The sequence below is a fragment of the Arvicanthis niloticus genome, chromosome 3 (genome assembly GCF_011762505.2).
Source record: "Arvicanthis niloticus isolate mArvNil1 chromosome 3, mArvNil1.pat.X, whole genome shotgun sequence".
NCBI classification, from domain to species: Eukaryota; Metazoa; Chordata; class Mammalia; order Rodentia; family Muridae; genus Arvicanthis; species Arvicanthis niloticus.
Window position 1 is genome coordinate 93,336,461 of NC_047660.1, and position 22,726 is coordinate 93,359,186.

The 22,726-nt window shown below is 44.3% G+C and overlaps 1 protein-coding gene across 10 annotated transcripts in view; it reads left to right on the plus strand.

Annotated features, from left to right (window-relative positions):
• Window positions 1-5,923: 5,923 nt before the first annotated feature.
• The window catches only part of Pxk (PX domain containing serine/threonine kinase like), a 62,355-nt gene continuing 45,552 nt past the window's right edge, over window positions 5,924-22,726 (plus strand). For all 10 annotated transcript variants that reach the window (XM_034497238.2, XM_034497241.2, XM_034497234.3 and 7 more), the window contains exon 1: window positions 5,924-6,137. In XM_034497238.2, the coding sequence (XP_034353129.1) occupies window positions 6,036-6,137 (102 nt within the window). In that variant the 5' untranslated portion in view covers window positions 5,924-6,035. The remainder of the gene's footprint in view (window positions 6,138-22,726) is intronic.

The window sequence follows — 22,726 nt, forward strand, 5'->3', positions numbered from 1 at the left end:
TGCTCAGCAAGGCACTTAGTCCTGGAGCAGTTGAATAGCTTACTAGGAAGAATTCTTGTAGACACTAGAGGGCAGTCATGTGTCTAAAGTGAGTTAGAAACCTATTCTGCCTTCCTCCAGTATGTGAAGGGGTGAGTAAAACCCCCGAAGTCAATGTCAGGAGCAACGGTACTGTTGTAAGTCTCAGAGTGGGCAGCATTGCAGGCTGGGTTCATTTAACAGTGACTCGGTTGTAGGCAAGTCACAGTGCACACTCCTGCAGAACTCATCTTAGAACTGGGACTTAGCAGCTAGACCCATAAATGCAGCATGGTGTGATTAATACTAGTAGCTACCAGTTCTTTATATTTCTGATAAGCTAATTTAATTCTTGAAACAGCTTTTATAAAGTTAATAGCCCCCCCCCCCCTTTTTTTTTTTTGACATAGGTCATCCAAGATTCAAACTGGAGCTTCCTTTTTCCTGTCACTGTGGATCTTACAGTGTTTTCATTCCTGGAGCACTGTCAATTTCAGTAGTGTTTTGTTAAAGTAGAATTCTTAAATCCGTTCAGATTGATACTCCCTGCTGTAGCTGGAGCATTTCCTTATTACATACCTATGGTTTCCACCCCAAACCTGTCCCTCACCCCTCACCCCTAGTGATGGTCATGCCACATAGTCTAGGCTGGCTTTGAATTCAAGACCCTCTGGTTCAGGCTTCCCAAGTGCTGGGAAAACAAATGTGTACCGCTGTGCAGGCCACCTACCCTTTTCCTAAATGTCATTCAGAGCTTATCTTCAGAATATGAAAGCTCTAAGGATCAGTTAGATGAATAGAAACCTGGAAGCAGGGTAGGAAGATCAGCTGTCTATCCCAACCCATCAAAAGAAAAAGTTATGCAGGCCAAGTGGGGAGTGGAGGGAGAGGTCACACTGTGACTTTGAAAGTAGCTTCTCATTTAGAGCATTTTCGTATTATAAATAGTCTGGGGTGGCCATGACCTTTGATCCCTATGAACAGAGTAGAGTCAGCAGTCTCTCTACATGTGGTGACAAGAGCCAAGGCTGGCAAGCTGCTCATGCTCTGTGAGAACAGCCGTGAGGAGAAAGGATCATTGGCTTTCTCATGCCCACATGAGGTGCCAGAAGGAGTGACTATCTTACAATGAAAGGGGCTGATCACTGGGAGGGGGCCTTGAGTATACCAGGTCACATATGGAAGTGAGTGCAGAAGTAATGACTAAAGTAGTCCAATTTGTCTAGCACTTTCCATATTAGGGGCATTATAAGCCTGCGATTGATGTGATGCTTGATTGCCACAGAAAGAATACCCATCTTAAGCAATTTTAGCCTAATGTACTGGAAAATTGCTTAACTGTTATATTCTGTTGGAAACATTTCCATATTGCTGAAGTGCCACTCATCCCCCCCCTCCCCAGCAGCAAATCTTAGATTAATAGGTAGTACCTCCCCATGGCCCCCATTTATCTTGTGGACCCGACTTGTGTGTTCATCCAGAAAAAGAAATCTCTTAAGTGCACACCAGTACCTCTGAGATAACCGCGGGTTTTCATTTTGTGCCAAACTATAAGTCATTTTTCTTTTATGTTTCTAGAGTATAATTCACAGGCCAATTTACTCCCTGAGAAAATTGCTGTTAAATCGCTTCTATTAAGGCTTTATATTAAAACAGTCTACCAGGGGTTGACTGTCACTGCGCAGCTGTGCTGCTGGGACTGCCTAGCGTGCTGGCTTAGTTGATTACCTAGTTCCAGGTCAGCAGAATCGGGCACTGTGCCCTTATTCCTGGCTCACATGGCTGGCTGCATGTGGGACCGCCACAGGGCTCCAGGTACTCTTTACTCGCTGTGTTCATCTGGATTGCAAAGAGCAGAACTCTTAGCATCTTCAGAAAACTTTGGAGTTGGCGCTGAATGACCAGCTAGAAGAAAACCCAAATAATGTGTCTGTCAGTCAAACAAGATTAATAGATTTCACACTTTATTTCTAAACTGGCTCTTAACTGTAAACTGTTTTGACCTTATGCCCCTGAACAGATATTTTCCCAGTGTTGACGCAGAAAAATGTCAGCATATGAATGGCTATTAGGAGTTAATTTTTGTTGTTCAATGTTCAGACCATGAGTATTTCAAAAATAAAATCATTTGGAGTTGTAAGGCCACCCTGAAGTGTTTATAAAAAGATAAAGAGAGTATGTTCTGTGGGTGTGTGGAGAGGTATGGGGGAAGGGGATGTCTCAGCGGGCCAGGCAGAGGCATCCCTTCCCCCTGAGGGACCAGTCACACACCATTATAGTATAGAATAGAATTTATTGAGGGCATGGGGAGGGGAGCCAGGAGGCAGAGAGAGAGAGAGAGAGAGAGAGAGAGAGAGAGGAAGAAGGGGAAGGGGGAGGGAGGAGGGGATAGAAAGGAGCTAGAGGCAAGAGATCAAGAGAGTAAGAGAGAGAAGGAGGCAAGCAGCCCCCTTTATAGTGGGCCAGGCCTGCAACTGTGGGGAGGAGCATACCTGGCTATTGCCAGGTAACTGTGGAGGTGGAGTTTAGACAGAATACTAACACACCCTCTTAGGAAATACTGAGTTTCACAAGCTTCTGTGATCTGATTCTGTACAGCCGTTGTCAGGGCTAGAAATTTCCTCACTAAAATCCATTATGTTCAATCAATCTGGCCAAACCTCAGGTTGTTAGATAAACATCCCTTGAGCTGTCTAAACATTTGGCAACATAGCAGAATATAAAAATTCTGCTAGCCTCCAAGTGGTTGTGTGTATGCAAAAAGGCAAAGCATGGCATTTTCTAGTTCCTTATCAGTTTATGCAGCCCAGAACTAGAAACACAAGTCTATTTGAGCAGCCCTGACCTGAGAAGTTTCCCATATTCGGTCTATGTGACTGACTTCAAATGCCAGACAGAGCCAGGCACAGGACATCTGTAGTCAGCCACTCAAGAGGCTCAGGCAGGAGGATCGTTGGGTCCCCAAGAGTTCAAGGCCAAAACCCTAAGGAAAGAAGGAAGAGAGGGAAAAAGAAAGAAAGAAAAAAAAAACAAAAGAAAGTGAGCCAGATGAATATTGAGGTTGTGTGAGGTTGGGAGCCAGTATGTGTGTCTCAGGATACTCAGGAGGTTGGACAAGGAACTCACTGAGGTAAGTAGGAAGAAATGAGCCCTGCAAGAGTGTTTGTCCTGAAGAGTTTCTGGAAAGAACCAGAGGAAGGAGAAGGAAACCCTGCGTGTGTCCCTGGCTTCCATCAGATATTGCTGACTTTCAGTTTCCTTTTCCTGGGAAAGAAGCCGGACAAGTCCCATCTCATGCCAGGAGCCACTCTAGTCTTCAGTTCTAATTCCTTTTCAGTCCCTTCCCTTCCAGAGAGGAAAACCTTCCAGTTCCCGTTTCTCCATGAAAGGCTGTGCTCACGTCCTTGGTCAACAGCCTGCAGTGTGTTCTTAGCCTCTGGTTCAGGCAGCAGTGCAATTGAGGGCCCTCAATAATCCTGCCTGCTGGAACCGTCCCAGTCTTCATGCCACAGGGGAGGGAGCTGAAGCAAAGTGAAGTCTGGCTGCTGATTACCCCCAAGCTGCTGTGACTGGGGAGTAGCTCGGAACGTGCACCCGAGCCATGACCAGCCTCAGCTTTGTGAAGGCAACATTTTGCCTAGTTCTTGAGTCGAACTTGATTTTTTTTTCTTTCTTATGGCAGTCCCCTTCCAAACCAATCCTTCTCACCTTCATCCACTCAGTACCCATCTCCTGTTTCCCACCCACAGTACTTTTATTCGTGTACTATTTACCTTTCCCTCCTGGAAGTAGTACCACACAGGAAGAAGTGTCTGTTAGTGGCCACCGAAGTCTGAGTGGCTCCCCAACGTTTCCAAGCCTTTGAGATATCTGTTGCCTTGAGAATGTCTAACCGAATTGTCAGGAAAAGGGCTGTCAGAGAAGGCTGTGAGGAACTTTCCCTTTCTGCCCAGTGTTATCATGCCATCTTTGTCTGTGGTACTTCAAGCTTCATGGATCTCCTGGACTGGCCTGTGACTTCATGCCAACCCCCACCCCGGTGAATAATCTGGGCTTTAGCCTTGCAAAAAGAAGGTAATTATACCATGATTTGTATAATATTATATCGGGATTAAGTGCTTGTCTCTACATGCTATGCCTTTGTGCAAATCTCTCATTACTCTCTTAGTATAACCCTCTTAGAGGCAGAATTACAGTCTCAAGGTGAGACATTTTTGAGCCTTTCATATGTATTATTAAATCCCAGGGCCACCATTCAGTTTATTTCATGGTAGGTACTCAGTAAATCAGTAAATACTCACTGAGTGACTCAATGCCTTCCTTAAGGATTAGGCTACTTTATGTTCCCACCAATGCAATATGAACATGGCCTTGTCTTGGTCAATTCCCACCATGACAGGAGTAATAAGTAATGCAGGATTTAGGTTTCTGTTTCTCTGACAATGAAATATTCCATTTGCCTTTAAACAAAGAAATAGAAGAAAAGAGTGGAACCCTTCTAAAGTGACGCATCGTTTAATAGATTGATAGACTACTGCTTTAAAGCACACTGGAATAAAAATAAGACATAAGAAAAGGTCTCATTTATTAGGACTAAATTAAGAAGATTCCCCAGGTCTCCTTCTACTGAGCATTGGCCCCTGAAGGCACTCTGGTGTCCCTTTTCTACTCGGGTTGCCCACCAGTCTCTAAGCTTGAACTCTGAAGAGGATAACCATTAAGTGCAGTGTAGACCTTTGCTAAGATGTCAAATTGCAGTGATGGTGGATTCACAAAGAAGCTTTGTTTCTATGAGCGAAATAATAAAAACTTAGTAGAAACAAACTTATTAGAAATCTCTGTTCTATGACTTGTCAGGATGGAATGCATATTGCTTGAGATTTTTAATAAGTGCCAAGTTCCTTCCCGTCCGGTTGCATTCCTACTATACATTCTACATAGGCATCTACTTAGTTTTGCCAATGAAAGAATGAGGTCTCAGGGTGTGTGTGTGTATGTGACTTATTCAAGATCACACAGCTTAAGTAAATGCTAGAACAGTGTTCTGAATAGATCCTGAACGGGGTCCTAGTCATCTGATCTAAGTTTGATTTCATTATTATCCTGGAAGATTGTGATCTTGGGTTAAGGTAAGCAGAGTAGATTTGGTGCTGAGAAGTTGATCCTCAAGTTTGATGGTTCTGAGTTTGAGGTTCTTGGAGCCAGAATGCTAGGACCAAGATTCTCAGAGTCTAAAAGATCTGAGTGTGCTTTGGGTTCAAAGACCTTTGGGCTCAACTGAGAGCTAGGGACCAAACATACAAGTAGGGAAATCTTTGCATCAGTTATTTTATTTTTCCACCTCTGTTCTTAGAGTTTGCTGCTTAAAGGTTCAGATCCCAAACGCTGTGGGATCCAGTTATGAGAGTGTAGCACCTAGGCTTCCCTGAAGATCCAGGTTTAAAACCTGAATCCAGATCTGGTTTAGAAAATTTGGTCTACAGACTCAGACTGAGAGTTCACAATGATGTTGGTTTTTGTTACTTCCTGAGTCCCAAGTTCCTTTGGCAGGGATGATGTGATTGGGAGCAGTAGGGTCTGAGTTTCTGAATGGTTCATCTGAAAAGCTCAGTTCTGTTAGAGTCCAGAGAAGCAGTGTCTAAATCTGAGACGTGGTGGTGATGATTTAGTTTTGTGCTCCTCGGCCCAAGGCCAGGAGCTCACGGTACTGCGGTACTGCGTGTAGATGCAGAGGCGAGGAGGCGCCAAGAGAGCAAGGGACATAATGCCTAGTTGCAACCATGGCACGATGAGAGCAGTGAAGTACGGCGCTAGGACCCAGCAGGGTCGGGCGGACCGGTGTTGACAGCCGGCAGGCTGGGACGACCGGCGCTAGGACCCCGCGGGCAGCGGCGGCGCGCGGGGCGGCGCGCGTTGACAGCAGCGGCGGCGGGACGCGGCGGGACGCGGCGGGTGGCGGGGCTCGGCGCCTCCGGTTCCTGCCCCGGCTTCAGAGGCAGCGGCGGCGGCGGCTCGGGATGGCCTTCATGGAGAAGCCGCCGGCCGGCAAGGTGCTGCTGGACGACACGGTGCCGCTGACAGCGGCCGTCGAGGCGAGCCAGAGTCTGCAGTCGCACACGGTGCGTGGCCCGGGCGGGAGGCCGAGGGCGGGAGCCGGGCGAAGGCCGGACGGCGCGGCCGGGCGCGGGCACCGGAGCCGGGCAGGTGTGTGAGCCCGCCGCCTCCCTCCTGCTCAGCCGCGGCCGGGGCGGCGTGCCCGCGCATCCCAGATCCCTGGAGTGGCTTAGGGGAGCCCTCGGTGCTCGTAGTACACACGGGCGAGTTCATTTCTGCCACATGCAGTCTTTTATGGGGCTTTAAAGCCACGCTTGCTTTCATTTGCCCGTGCTTTTTCTTTTTTATTTTATTTTTTTCTTTCTGAAAGACTCTGTATGCATTGTAGTTTACAAGCAATAAACCCAGGAACCAGTAAAAACCGGGGAGCTACTAGCCTCTGGGGCTTGATTGAGGAAATGATGAATGGGGTGGGGGTGGGATTAGGATTCCTTAGATTGTAATGTTTTGTCTGGCCAGCAAATCAGATTCCAGCCCAGAGGCTTGTTTATCACAGCAGTGTTTGGGGGTTCATCTTCTGGAGGCTAAAGCTCCCCAATAGTCTTCTGTGTCTCTCTGTCTCGCCGTCTCTTTCTTCGTCTTGCTGTCTCTGTATCTCTTGTTTCTGACTTTCTCAGTGTGTCTCTCTATATGTGTGTCTCTGTTTCTGTGTGGGTCAGTTTCTGTGTGTCTATACGTGTGTATGTTTTAAGTTCTGCTGTTCAAAGAGATCTTTCATTCTGATGTATTAAAACAGGACTTTCTAGAACCCGGTTTCCTCTCCGATCCTGGATTGTTGAAAGCATTCATTCTCACTTAGAGAAATGATTGTCTTTTTTAAAAAAGTGCACGTTTTCTCCCTATGGTAACATCCTAAGTCCTATTGTAGAAACTTGTGAAAGGCACCAAATATCCATGAGTTTGTTGAACTTGAAATTTGTTGCAAAGTGAGTGTTTAAGGACCCATGTTAGAGAAGGAAATAATCATTCTTTCAAATTATATTTTTAACTAGATTGCAGGCAGGTAAGTCTTAGGACCTCATAGGGTGTTTTAGGACTATTTAATACTAAAGAGATGGGTGCTCAGGGACCACCTCCTCTAGAAAGACTTCTTCCTGTGTAGCTGTTACCGTAGGCTGTATGGACACCAGGATAATCATGTGATTTCCTCTCTTCCAAGCTATGACAGGAGGGTCTCATTCTGATAGCATTTCATATGTGTCTATTGAATGGGTAAGTCAGAGCAACCTGGCTTCTGGGCTGCTAACAGGTCGGTGCTCAAGTGTGGAGGTGAGAGATGGAATGGGTTCCATAGTTACTACAGAACTCTCCATTAAAACAAACGTATGTAATTTTAGGGCAAAAAAAATGGCAGTTTTTATAATGATGAGTGAACAGGAAAGACAGTGACTCACAGGAGACCCAGAGAGGCAGATGTGGAATAAAAACAGAGCATTGTCTTGCGTAACTTTTGACTGTTCTGTGCTCTTGTCATTTTAGCCGTCAAGTGTGAGACTGAGACATGTTGCCTCAGCCTTTATTGAGAAAAAGCATCTACTGACGCAAACTTCTTGGACTGCTGATGAGTTACGAGTAGGTCCCTTGAAAACAGGAACAGTTGGAAATTATTCTGGAAAGAAGTAGTTTTTGAGCCGGGCGGTGGTGGCGCACGCCTTTAATCCCAGCACTTGGGAGGCAGAGGCAGGCGGATTTCTGAGTTCGAGGCCAGCCTGGTCTACAGAGTGAGTTCCAGGACAGCCAAGGCTACACAGAGAAACCCTGTCTCGAAAAACCAAAAAAAAAAAAAAAAAAAAAAAAAAAAAAAAAAAGAAGTAGTTTTTGAAAGTGGTGTGTGGGAGAAGAGAAAGGCATTGCTTTCTGTTGGGTAGATGGAAGGTAGCTCTGCAGTGCGTTAGCTGGAGAGGCCTCAAAGATCAAAGATGCACCCTTCAAAATACTGCTTTCTAAGAAGTTGCGCCTTGGCTATAGACAGAGACACAAGGAGGGTATCTTGTGTTTTATAAAAAAGAAAGAGCCAGGATATATGTGGTAGAAGCACAGTATGGTTTGGTGGAAGGAGGTGCCTCCACCGGCCCATGCTGAGACATCCCTTCCCCCTAAGGGACCAGCCAAACAAGGAATACCGAGTGGAATAGAGTTTATTTAGGGCATGGAGAAGGGGGTTGAGGACGGAGTAGAGACATAGAAAGGCAGAGGGGGGGGGGGGAGGAAGAGGGGAGGAGGAAGAGGAGAGGCTGGCCAGGAGAGAAGAGGAGGGGAGTGAGAAGGGGCAAAGAATAAGAGAGTAAGAGTGAGGAGGGGCCAAGCAGCCCCTTTTATAGTAAGGCAGGCATTACCTGGCAACTGTGGGGTGGAGCCTAGAAGGAATGCTAACATATCTAGTAGCAGCTGTTCTTTGGTTTGAAGACTCAAGCTGACTATAGGTCTGGAATCATACGCACTAGTCGCATGACTTTGTTTGGGCAGGTCACTGAAACTTTTCTCTCTGTTTTGTTTTTTTGTTTTGAGTTGTATGTGTGTATCCATCACTGTGTATTTCTGGCTGGCCTGGAACTAATAGAGATTCCATCCAGGGTGTTTACCCAGCTCACTCAAAATTTTTATAAATTATATATCTTTATATTTATTTATTTTATGTGTGTGGAGGGTGCTTGCCTGCTACTGTGAATGTGTGGTGGTCAGAAGACAGCTTTGAGAAGTCAGCTTTTTCCTTATGCTAGGCCTGTTCAGGACCTCTTCAGGTCATGCTTGTAGGCAAGTGCCTTTACTTGCTGAGCCACCTCTCTGGCTCTGAAAGTTTTTTAAATTTTTGATGTAGCTGAATCTGGTCTCAAACCCCAGTGGCATAAACCACTAGGCCCCTCTTTTTTATTTTAGTTTTGTCATATGTAAATAGTGCATGCTCTTAACTGCTTCCCTCTTGTTACAAGGATGAAAAAAAATTATTTTTATGAAGTATTTGTAAGGTTGTTTCTTCCATCTCTTTATTTCTTAGCAACGTATGTGTATGTTATGGCAAGTAAGCTCATTTCTGTCCACAGTTGCTTTAGTTTTTCAAATTGTTTTGTCTTAGAAAACAGAATTTATAGCATAAAATTATAGGGTAAGTCTGACGTAGGATTTTTGAAGGGAAAAATTGTGTGGGGAAGACACAGGCACCAGGAGGATGAAGTAACACAAAGTCATTTCCCAAAAAGACACACTTGGACGAGCAGCCAGCTGGCTGGGATTGTGTTGGTAGGTGATTCATTGCCTGGCTTTGGCTTGAATGGTTTTCTTTTGTACATTTTTTTCCCCCAATGGAGCACAATGATTTTAGCTTTAAGAATTGATCAGGAGGGGCAGAATAGATGGCTCAGCAGTTAAGAGCAGAAAACCCAGGTTGGATTCCTAGCACCGACATGTGGTGACTCCAGTTCCAGTACAATCCAGTGCCCTATTCTGGCTTCCATTGGTACCAGGCAGGCAAGTGGTGCACAAATATACATGCATGTACACATATGTACATAAAATAAATAAAGAAAAAAATAATGTTTTTTTTAAAAAAGAAATTTACTAGGAGGCTACAGGGATAGCTAAATGGTTAGGAGCGTTTATTTGAAAGTATAAAGACCTGAGTTTGAAACCCTAGTATCGAGGTAATAAGGCAGGCATAGCTGTGCATTTCTGTAATCCCAGCATTAGGGTACATGCAACACACACACACACACACACACACACACACACACACACACACACACACACGACGGAGACTGCAAGGAATTACACTTACACAAAATCAGAAGGGTAAGTATTCAGGGATAGGATGCTTTGAGAAGAATGGTTTTCTAAACAAGGGATTATGGTAAATGGCCAACCGGTGGGTTGTAAGCAAGCTTAGGAGAAATAAGAGAAGAAAGGGGAAATGTAAATTCCTGGCTGCATAAAGGGGAAAACTCATCCACAGACTGAAAAAGCGCTGGCCTCATAGAAATAGAACCCGGAGGAATCGGCATTAGAAGCGGGCTGTTATCTAGTACGCACAATTCCTGGCTGCTGTTTGGTAGGTTGGCAATGTGACTAGCTTTTTCACCTCAGCTTTCTCCTGGTTAATATTCTGTGGGCTCATCTGGCTTAGGGCCCATTTCCTCTGCATCTGGTGCGTTTTGTTCTTGAAGTTAAAGATCATTGTGTGATATTTGTAGCATAAACAGTTTCTCAAATGGGGTAGTGAACTAGACAGTTCCGGCTTTCATAGAATTTTTGTTGTATTGCATCTGAGATCTTTGTTTTTCCAGTGATTGCACAAGTTACCTGCTGTAACATAGATGGGATTGGTGGTTTTTGGTTTTTTTTTTTTTTTTGAATGTTGAGCTTGGTTTCTTAATTAGTGACCATTAAAAAAAACAATTTAGAAAAACTTTATTCATAGCCAGGTCTCAAAAAAACGAAAACCAGAGTCTTTGTTCATGTATTACCAGATACCTATTCAGGATTGATTCCAAATAAGACATCAGTGTCTTCAGAGCCTGAACCATTAAGGTAACAGGGGCTCAATGTCAGGATTATCCTGACTTCCTTTTCAGATGATAATTGGAGGTTTCTCTACAAGTCCACGTTATACTGAATCCTTGTAAAATAATTCCTCTGAAGATATTTGCATAAGTAAGTGCTGACTTAGGGCAGGTATTGGTGGCACTTCTACACACTAGGAAGGCAGTGATGGCAGTTGTTTCCTGGGACTTTCCACTCATCTGCTTATTTGTGTATTTTCCCCAGTTGTCCTATCAAAGCTTGATAAATGCACTCAGAAAACCCTCCATTGGGAGCATTCAGAGGCTGGTAATTTAATTCATTTAGAGGCCTTAAATCATCTCTTTATTGGAAAACATCCTTTTTGCATCTGATGTAGGGATCAGTGATACTCAGTCCTCATCTGTCACCTCATTTGAGCATTACCCCATTAGAAATGTCTTGTAGTGGGGATGAATAATAACGTGGTAGTGTTCGTAGGAGGAAATGTGGGGTTCCAGGGCAGCAGTGTGTTGTATGTGGAAAGTGTTTTGTTTTTGTCTAGAATAGCAGAAACAGCATCCCTTTCGTTATGGTCTTGAGATTGTTCAAAATACAGGTAGTCAATGGAAAGTTTGAGCATGTTCATTTGTAACACATGGGACAAGCGCTTGGCTCTCACTTCGAGGTGAGTGTTAGTTCCTTCTAAGCTTCCAGAAGCTTTTAAGGCTTCATAGGAAAGGAAGCTCCTTATGTTGCATCTTTTGGCATTCTGAGAAAAGGGAACCTGGGCCTCAACTGGAACTGTGTGTATGTATGTGTCTGTGTATATGAATGTCTGCATATGTGTGTGTGTGAATGTCTATATGTGTGTATGTGTGTCTGTGTATATAGCTGTGTGTGTGTGCTTGTGCCTGTGTATGCATGTTATGTGTGTATCTGTGTGTGCCTATGTATGTGTGTGTGTTTGTGTGTGTGCTTATTAAGTAATTTTTTTTTTTTTTTTTTTTTTGTGTTTCAAGACAGGGCTTCTCTGTGTAGCCCTGGCTGTCCTGGAACTCACTCTGTAGACCAGGCTGGCCTCGAACTCAGAAATCCGCCTGCCTCTGCCTCCCAAGTGCTGGGATCAAAGGCGTGCGCCACCACCGCCCGGCTTAATTAATTTTTTAATTGCATTTGTTCATTTATTTAGATGTGAGGAGAATGGAGGCTGTATAAGTCCCACATGTGTGGAGGTCAGAAGACAGCTTGCAGGAGTTGGTTCTCTCCTTCCACGATGTAGGTTCTGGAGGTCACATTTGGGCCGTTAGGAATGATGGCTAGCACACTTACTTACTGTGCTGGGATTAAAGTCAAATGTTACCATGACCCACAAACACACATTTACATATGCACTTGTTTTAAACAGAGTTTGACTATGTAGCCCTGGTTAATCTGGAATTTACAATATAGACCAAGCTGTCTTCCAACTTGTAACCCTCATCCTCCGTCTCCCAGGTGCTGTCTGTAATCACCAGTGTGAGCCACCACACTGGCTCTGCTTGGGACTTTTAAAGTGCTTAGGGTTGGGAAGGGAGTGGTAGACTCCTCCCGTGAGTTTTCTCTTGAACTGGGTGTCATTCTGGTTGTGAATACCAGGCACATAGTGGGGACATTAAAGTGTGTTGTCTCTTCAGAGAGGAGGCCATTGTCCTTTGTTTCAGGCTGATACTTTGACTAAGGACACACATGCTTTATCTTGGGTAAACCCTGGGATTTTTGAGGAGAAGGTTTCTGAAAATTGACCACTTAATCTCCAGTTGATAATGCTGTTGACCAAACTTAGGGGAAGTCTGGCCATCTCTAGTGAAGAGACCAGTATATCCTCATACTTCCTAAAAAGAACACAGTTGAAAGTGTAAGGAACTTTAGTGATACTATTGCTTTCAAATAATTGAGACACTCTTTTTTGTTAATATGATTATATGTCAGCTTGGGAATTCTATTGTAACAGGAGTCTGCCCAAAAAGCTTTTACACTTACTTTTTGGCAATATCTTTATATAATCCACAAATCATGTTTTATCCAGTGGAAGTGAACAACTTACTGTATTCACCACAGAGCTGTGAATATATCAGTGCAATTTAGAATGTTTTCATTACCTTCTAAAAGCAACTAGCCACCCCCTCTATTATCCTGGAAAGCTTTGTGACATTTCAGGATATTAAACTCTGAACACATAGACTCACTCATTCGCAAGTTCTTTGTTCTTGTGATCCAGCTCCTTTTTGAGATTCATAGGCAGGACAGCTTCTTTCTATAAACATTGATATACCTGTCTGTAAACCTCTCAGAGCCTCACTGACATAAAGCCTTTTTTCAAGCTATGGATCTTAAGATTAAAAAAATTACTGTTAGAAAATAATGAAAATAATCTAAAAACTGTGGCTGAGGAGGTAGATGAGTAGATAAAATGCTTGCATAACAAGCATGAGGATCTGTGTTTGGATCTTTACATAAAAGCTGATGTGACAAAGTGTACTTGTAACCCCAGAGCTGAGAAACGAGGAGACAAGATCCCAGGGGCTCACTGGCCAGTCTGCCTAACTAAAACAATAAACTCTGGGTTTGTTGAGAGTCCACTTCTGTCTTAGTTAGGGTTTTACTGCTGTGAACAGACACCATGACCAAGGCAACTCTTATAAGGACAACATTTAATTGGGGCTGGCTTACAGGTTCAGAGGTTCAGTCCAGTATCATCAAGGCAGGAACATGGCAGCATCCAGGCAGGCATGGTGCAGGAGGAGCTGAGAGTTCTACACCTTCATCTGAAGGCTGCTAGCAGAAGACTGAGTTCCACGCAGCTAGTACAAGGGTCTTAAAGCCGGCACTCACAGTGACACACGTACTCCAAGAAGGCTACAACTCCTAATAGTGCCACTCCCTGGGCCAAGCATATACAAACCATCACACCATCTTAATATGTAAAGGAGGGATTGAGAAAGATACCTGTGCGTGCGCGCACACACACTCAAAAGAAAAATTAAAACTGAAAGCTTGAATAGTTAAACTTATTTTAGTCAGTGAGATGTGTATATTTGAAAATAATGTGCTGTAATGCCATATATACATATATATATATGTATGTATATATGTATTATATTCTATAAAAACTGTTAAGACACTAGATGGATTATATACTGTAAAAAAGAAAACAACTGCTTTAGTTGCAGCTTGCATGTGTGTTTGGTATAGTATATGTACACAGATGACTTAGTAGTGGCCAGAGGGAGGGCAGAGGGTTCTGGATCAGAAAGCAGTATGTATGAGCCTTTCCCATGATTCCACTTTGCTTATAACATTTAAATGAATTTTTCCACATTTTTTTTGACATGGTTTAGAGCAACAAGTCATTCCTCCTCATTAATTCAGTTGAGCATCTCCTCCCCTCCCCCACCGTGATGAGGGAGGAAATGAATGGAGTATTGATACGGCAGAATGCTGGGTCTAAAAGTGTCCGAGAGCCACTTTTAGAGGTGAAGAGGGAAGTTCATTCAGGGCCTTCCTGTTAGGCCTGCCGTTCTCCCCAGGGACTCATTAGACTTTAGCCCTTCACACTTTAGCTCTTTCCTGTTTGCTGAAGCAGAGGGAAATGAAGCTGGAAGTAGGTCTGTATGCACCAAGCTCAGACATCTGTGCAGTAGAGAGCAGACAACTGGCCCACCAGAGCACAGAGAATGGACAGTCCCTTGCCATTCTCTAAGCATGTCTGTGTGTGGTCCTGCAGACTACCACATTACAAGTTGTCTCACTCCAGTTCTCCAGCTTCTGACTCCCACATGGCGTGTAACTGAGGCGGACTGCCTTTGTTAGGTTTTGACCAAGCCCAGCGACATTTCACTTGACCACAGAGTTCCTCTGAAGCTTCCTGCAGAAGCCTTTCCTCTTCCTTGAGGTGTGGTAATCCTCCTAGCCTCTTGCTGCTCAAGACATACTTCTCTCTTTCTTACAAATTGCTTTCTATGCAAACTTATATCTATCTGCCTCCTATCTTGGTTGCTTACCTGGGTGCTGGAACTACAGGCAGGAGCCACCATGCTCAACTTACCTGCTGCTTTCTGTGTGAGTGTTAATGTGTATGGTGCATGCAGGTAAATGTATGTATCCATGTGTTGTGTGACACTTTTCCAGGGGAGATGCAACACAAATGTCTATTCACCCCAGATAAGGAACTAATTACAAACCTAAGTACAATACCATCAAAGTCCAACTTGGTGAGCCACTGGATTTATTGGAGTTACTAACAAGAGCAAGGATGACTCAGAGGCAAGCCCAACATGGGTAATAACTCAGGAAAGCTGCAACCCTGGAGCTCTCTTCATGACTCGCAGGAAGCTTGACAGATCAGTGAGTATCTCTTCTTGGTAGTTCTGTTGGTTAGAGTCTCTACAGACAGCTAGGCTAGTTGTAGACTAATATATGAGTCTCTTCCACAGTCCTTACAGCTTATACAAACTTGAGGGGTGAGGGGCTTGTGCATCTGTTAAATTTCAGGGACTTCTTGAGACTTTTGAGTTGTTGTTTCCTTTCTTAGTCATAAGGAACCTCCCTCTAGAATTTCCTGGGTCTTAATGAATATTAGAAAAAAAATTGCTATGTAATGCCATACCCTGGCCAGAACACAACAGTGTGTTCTCTTCTCTCACTATCAACCTTACTAAGACAGTCTCTGAGTGAACTGAAAGCTCACTGATTTAGCTAAGCTGGTTGGCCAGTTAGCTCCTTGGGTTTGATTGTCTCAGGCTCCTAGTGCTGAAGCCGTAGACATGCTCAGCCATGTTGGAGTTTTCACACGTGCACTGTAGATTTGAACCAGATAGGTGATCAGTTGTCATACATCTAAATTCTGTTTTTCCATAACTTGCTGTAGACATGCTCCATGTTTTGGGCACTTGGTATGTAAGGTGCAGGAGTAAACAAGGTAGAATTGGTTCCTGCCTTGTACATTCATTTCCATTCGTTCATTGTGATGTCAAGGTAAATATGAAAAGACAGCAGACTCAACCAATTGTGGGATCTCTTGGATGGAGGCTTGGGATCTGAGCAGTGCTGAGGAGACGTGAGCAGGTGTGAGGTGCATGAGAGTGATGTTTTTAGGACTTTTTTTTTTTTTTGCTAGTTTGCTGCTGAGATATAGGGTACTGTGAGGTAGATAGAGAAGTCATGAATCAGTGAAATTAGGATGCATCTCTGGTCCTTGACAAGACGGGAGAAGGAAGGAAAAGTGGGAGGAACATATTGAAGGAAAAGTTGACCAGGTGACGGGTAGGAACAGGTGCACCAGAGATATGACTAGAGAAATAGTCCAAGGTCAGAGGGGCTAGTTTTTAGTTCTAGACCCTTTTAATAACACAGAAGTGAGTGTAGTGATTGTTGTACAGTTGATCTTGTCATTTGCCAGGCCATGAAGTACTTCACATTAATCATTGATGTCTTCTCTTTCCTTTTCCCCTCTTCCTTTTCTCCTTAATTCCTGTTAGGTAGAATTTGTTGAAATATAATTAACATGCAATAAAATATATATTACATATTTTATAATAATATAATATTAGTAGTATTTAGTGTCTGCCTCCCTCTCCCTCTCAGAGAGATGGTCCCATTACATTGCTAGCTTGAACTTGAATTTCTGGACTCAAATGATCATTTGCCTTCTCTCAAGTTTCTGGAAAGACAGGCACATGCCACTAGGCTCGGCTCCAATGTTCTCTTAGTGGCTGACTAGTATTCTACTGTGTGCATACACCACAGTTTATTATCCTCACATCAGCATTTGGTTGCTTCCAGTTGGGTATATTAAGAGTAGAACTGTGGGCTGGAGGGACGGCTCAGAGGTTAAGGGCATTGACTGCTCTTCCAGAGGTCCTGAGTTCAATTCCCAGCAACCACATGGTGGCTCATAACCATCTTTAATGAAATCTAGTGCCCTCTTCTGGTCTTTGAGCATACATATAGGAGACTGCTGTATACATAATGAATAAATAAGTCTTTAAAAAAAAAAAAAAGAGCTGCTGTGAGCATTTGGGTAAAGTCATTGTGAAGATACATTTTCGTTTCTTCTGAATAAATACCTAGGGATGCTAAGTATATATTTTACTTTATAAGAAGTCATGTTTTTTCTAGGTTTTTTTTTTTTTTTTTTTCCATTTGATCCCTATAACTGTCTGGGTTGTGTTTCACTGGTGCCCATTTTCACTTGGAGAAAATGGAGTACAGATAGGGTAGTTTTTGTAGACCTCAGGGCAGAATGGCCACTCTTTGAACCTTGAGTGATTTGTTATCAGACCTGCAGAATGAGCTGTCTGATAGCTGCACTGACCTAGATGCCAGCAATTTTGAAGTCTCCCTGTGAAGCACAGAACAAGACTGGGTGGCCAGTTTTTCAGTTTTCCCCCTAGCCCTAGCATGCTAGCGGCCGAGAGCAGCACCAGCCGGTAAAGACGCAGCATGAGTGGTGTATGTAATTTTGCATTTTCAGTGCCTGCATTAACAGCAGTGCCAAGAGGGCAGCTGAGATGGCCGCCTGTGTAAAAACACTACCTGTGCAGACCTGATGGCCTGAGTCAGTGGTGTATCACTCTGTCATCATGCTGCTATACGCAGGCAGGCCGCATCCTCCTGACCTGATAGACTGGTTCTGCCTACCCAGCTGACCTGAATGCGGAAAGGAAGCTGCACAATGTGGAACCGTGTGCCTAAGGTCATGGAATGTAGGAGTGGCTGTGTCCTTGGGTCAGTCTCAGAAGCCAACTGCCCAGTCACTCTCACTAAGAGCTCAGGGACTGTGTTTAAGGTACTTATTCTCTCTGAACTTTGGCTTTTTGTTGGGATTTGGGATAAGCTGGAGGATCCTAGACAGAGCATTTGAGCTTGTTACCTTTGAGGAGGCTATGCCAACATGGTGTGTTATGTCATGGTGACACGCACAATTGGTTATGAACTGGAGTTCATGTGTTAGGACACTGACATGTTCTCACTGGGTTGAAGAGACTTTGGTGTACTCGACTCTCTTGGCGGGAACCATTAAATCAGGAACTGATTGATATTGTAACAGCTCGGCTTCACCCATAATTTCAAGCTCCTTCCCGACCATTTTTCCCCGTTGAGACCAGGTCTCATGTAACCCAAGCTGGTCTTGAATTCTCTGTAGGTAGTTGAGGATGACCTTGATCCTGATTCTCTTCCTCCCTCCTGAGTGCTGGGATTACAGGTGTGTGTTACCATGCTCAGTTCACGAGGTGCTGGAGAGTAAACCAACTGAGATACACCCCCAGTAGCCCCACCCCCACCTATTTAATCAGTTGGGTTTTTTTTTTGTTTTGTTTTGTTTTTTTGAGACAGGGTTTCTCTGTATAGTCCTGGCTGTCCTGGAACTCACTCTGTAGACCAGGCTGGCCTTGAACTCATAAATCCACCTGCCTCTGCCTCCCAAGTGCTGGGATTAAAGGCGTGCGCCACCACCGCCCGGCTTAATCAGTTTTACAGATAGAACTTTTAATTTTTTTTTTTTTTTCAGGTTATGTTTTCTGTTCTCCCCAGAACAATTACAATGCCAGTGTGTGGATGGGTGGTGGTGGTGGTGCATGCCTTTGATTCCAGCACTTGGGAAGCAGAGGCAGGCCTGGTCTACAAGAGTTCTAGAACAGTCTGGGCTGTTACCCAGAAAAAGCCTTTCTTGAAAGACTAAACCAACCAAACAAAAAAACCTACCAGTGGGTGATAAAATGACAGAAAGGTCCCTTGCCAAATGAAAAGAGGGATCAACTCTATTTATCATTGATACACAGATAAGGAACCTCAGTCCTTATCACTCGGAAGTCTTACTTAAAGCAGCATGTTGTAAATAAGTGTAGCCTCTCCTTCCATTGTGTTTTGTTTTGGTTTTTTTTTTTTTCTTAGTGCTGGGATTGAACAAAATGCCTCCAGCCAGATTAGCTAGGCAAGTATTCCACTGCTGTGCAGTACCCTTCTGCCCACCCCAGCCTACAAACCAACTTACTTTTTAAAAACTGGTTTTGGGGCCAGTGAGATGGCTCAGCGGGTAAGTGTGCTTACTGCCAAGACTAACAACCTGAATACAATCCCTGAGGTCCACATGGTCAGGGAGGGAGCCAACTCCACAGGGTCATCCCCCACCCCCACCCCCACCCCCACTCCCACACACAGGGTAAATAAATGTTTTAAAGGTTGTTTTTCCTTATTATAAAATTTACATATGATAGTTGAACAGGACATGAAAGTATGGTAAAGTGGGAAAGAACAGGAGCTGCAGAAGCTGGGGTAGCAATGCCAAGAACGGCCGCTTCTGTCCTGTTTTTATCCTTAGGCACTTCTATGCTGTAAAGAACATTCCCTATAGACAGACAACTGGAGAACTAAGGAACCTGGCCATCCTTTAACAACGCTCTCATCTAGTATTTGCCACAGCTGCATTGGAAAGATATGATTGTGCAGAAGGGTAAACTGAGGCTCAGAAAAATTAGCCCAGTAAACTAGAAGGTGCTAGTTGGGCCTTGAGTCAGGGTGTCTGTTGTGGTCACCCAGTGTCCTGACATCAGGACACCTAGGCGGTTTGTCCTGAAGCTGTGGCATAAAGGAGAGGGATGCTGTAGCCCTCAACAGTCCCTGGGTTGGAGCCACAGAGAAACCAGTCCTCTGGCAGGTCAGTTTGTCTGCTTAATGCTCTGACCTAGCTGAATGACAGGTGGTACTTATGGTCGGTGCATCCGTTTCTACAGTTTTGAAGTACTCCGGAATAATTGGACAACTAAGTGAAAGTTATATTTCATTTAACAGCTTTTTCTGAGGAGTCATTGTGTGTTTATGCTTTGCTTTGATAAAAGGATTAGTTACTGAGTTTGCATTTTAGCAAATTATATCATTTTCTTGTTAGAACTTAGGGCCAGTATGCTATAAAATGCTTCAAGAGTTGACTGTTTAACATGCATCTAAAGGTGAGGTGGCTCCTGTCTGTGATCCTGGAGGGCTGAGGAAAGAGAATCGTGAACTCAGGGTCAACCTCGGCTGCACAGCGAGGGACCGTGTTTGATGCATAAACAAGCACATGCGTTCTGTAGCTCTGTCTGAGATCAGTGGGGTTCAGAGTGCTTCCTCTGAGACCGTCTCTAAGTGGAGCATCATGTCTTTGAAGTTTGTGCAGACCAGCTCTTCTGCTGGGAGAGACCATTCCGCAGAGGAGAGCATGAGCTTCAAAAGGCCCTGAGATCATGAATGTTTTCACTGCAGGGATCAAAATGGGCTGTGATCCTTCCCTTGACTATTCTGTGAGCAAAAAGAAAGTGTACTTTTTGGTTTTGCATAAGCCAAATTGGGGAACTTTGTTTTGGGAAGAGTAAACTTAAGGTTCTATGATCTGATTAGTTAGATGTTTTAAACAGAGTTCAGTGGTTGGGAAGGAGATATACTTGGCTTCTCTCACATGCCAGAGTTTATCTTAAGAATTTGTGGTTCTTCAGATGCCTTTAAAATTCTTAAGAGTTTCGTTTGTTTGAGGGTGCTTTTTTTTTTTTTTTTTTTTTTTTTTTTTTTTTTTTTTTGGACACACTATCAGTTTGTACAGCAGTTGACAGAGAATAAAACTAGGTTCTAGCACTGAAAGTCTGCAGATGAAGCAGTGAAGGATGATGAGCACTTCTCAGAGCAGAGTAAGCATCCATTCAAAGTGGTGGATGGTGGGGAGCAGGCAGGGAGCTGAACAAACCGTTCTATTCTGAGATTTCTTCAGAAGACATGATGTCCCTCAGGATGCTGCCGCCTTAGTTACAGCTGCTGCACTTTCTAAGTTTGAACCTTAAACAAAATACTTCTCATTTTTTTTGAGTCAAGGTTTCCACTGTGACACCAGGCTAGCTTGAAGCGTGACAGCCTGTGGACTCTATTATCTTGTGTTAGCCTCCTGAGTGTGTGTCACCACACCTAACCTGAATGAGGTAATCAATCTGAGACCTAGAGATCATGTGCATCTTTTTTTAGAGTCCATTGATTTTACCTGTTTATGGTAGGTCCAGGCTTTCTCATTCCCAAGGGTACAATTGGCTGTCAAATGCCCTTCAAGAGTTATTTGCTTTGTCTCACTGCTCACATTGTGCTGGGTGAGACCTGGAACATAAGAAACGTGAAGATCTCTTCAAGACCTTAATCCAGTCAAGAGAGAGCTATTTTCCCAAACATTAATATGGGACGAAAATATCAGTTAACATTTAAAAAGCTGAGTGCTACAGGATTTAAATATTTGGAACAACAAACTGAAAGGCATAAAACAGAAAATTTTAGGATATCAGCAGTCTGATAGAGAGGGATTAAATAGAAAGAAAAGGTTAGGTCAGTTTGGTCAGGATGTAGAGAATGTAGAAGGTTGGTTGGGGGTTCAACCTGTGGCCAGTGGGAGCCATGGAAAGTTCCAGAGCAGAGAAGTATTGTTTGTTCAGCATGGTCAGTTTGTAGCATTCTTCTGGGTCCTTCCCGTGAGGGAGCAGTGCCAGTAGAGAAGTGAGCTTGGGAGTGACCTGAGGGAACTGGTTCAGCACTGGAGACAGACAGGGCTGCCTGCCATCCCAGATGAGGTAGCTGGCCCTCACTATTTATTACACGAGGATAATGCTTCTCCACCTTTAGAACCCCAAGAGACTTAGGTTAGGTGTGGACTATACTCAAAGAAATGAGTGAGCTGAGCCCTTATGGTGAGAGGAAGGGAAGAGGAAAGGAAGATCATTTAGGTTGGGCGGGTGCTTGGTTCACTAGTGTCCTTCTGCCCCTGCAGAGGCTTTTATTTCTGTAGGGTGGCAGTTCCCCCTTAATTCTCTCTTCTCTGTTCATTTATGCCACATATCATGTGGTCCTGGTACACGTCCAATTTGAAAAATGCTAGCACCAGACCACAGTGACTTGCCACAGTCCCCATGTGCTCCCCACTCCCTTGCATGCCAAGAGTAAGCCTGTGGTGGGGAGGGCAGGCCAGTGGGGGGCCGGGCAGGAGGGGGAGAGCTCTCTGAGGAAGTAATTATAGGTGGCTATGTTGGTGCAGCCTGAACGTCTTAGTGCTCCCATCCGTCCTTTTGGGCCTTGGTGATTTGACACTGTCTTGTCCACACAGAGGGTCTGTTCCGTGTCAGAGAAGATGAGAAGGGTGGGCACAAGTCACTGGAGAATCTGGGGTGCCATGGCAGCCTGCAGTTCAGGAGGAAACTGACTTCAGGTCTCCAGGGCTTTTGGGCACTGGACAGCCCAAACAATGGAAATTTGAGTGAGGTATTTCATTTTGGTCAGTTTGTATGGCAGTTCTAAGGACTGTGAAAAAAACCAACAACAACAACAGATGTCTTTTTAGTCAGGGAGCAGTTTTGATCCATTGAAGCAGAATAGAAATGTTTCCTATATCTGTACCCACACAGCATGTGTGTTTACAGACTACAACACAGCTTGCTGCTCTTTAAGTCTTTGTAGGTTTAATCCTTTACCAAATATAGAGTGGATTTTATCAGTCTCTTTACAATTTAAGTTTATTTGTAAAGTAAACCATTTATTATATGTATGCGTGTGTGTATGCATGTGCGCGCGTGCGCGTGTGCGTGCGTGTGCGTGTGTGTAAGCAGGTGTAGGGAAAAAAATAAGGCTGGGGATCCCAGGGTTCCTCCCGCCATGCTGTGGAGCGCTCTGGGTTCCTCCAGCTGGAAGTTGGGCCCGGCTGCTCATTAACTAACTAAAAGCCTCTCCCTGGCTCCTCACGGTTCCTCACGGCGGTGCAGCCCCAACACACGAGGGAGTCCTTGGGTTTCCAAAACCGGTTTATTCACATGGCGGATGGTGGATGGATTTGGATGCATACCCCCTGAAACCCAGGATCGACCTGAGTTTAAAAAGGGAGGGGAGAAAGGAGGAGGGGTTGGAGAGGAATGTTTAATCGGCTCCACCTCTGGCCTTCAGGTACCTCATTAGTATGTAAATCTCTCTAGGGCCTGTTCACGCCCTCCACCTGTGTACCTGACTGAAGGGTGAAGGTGGAATGGAGATTAGACTTGGTGTCAGTCCCTCTGAGGTCAGAGGACAG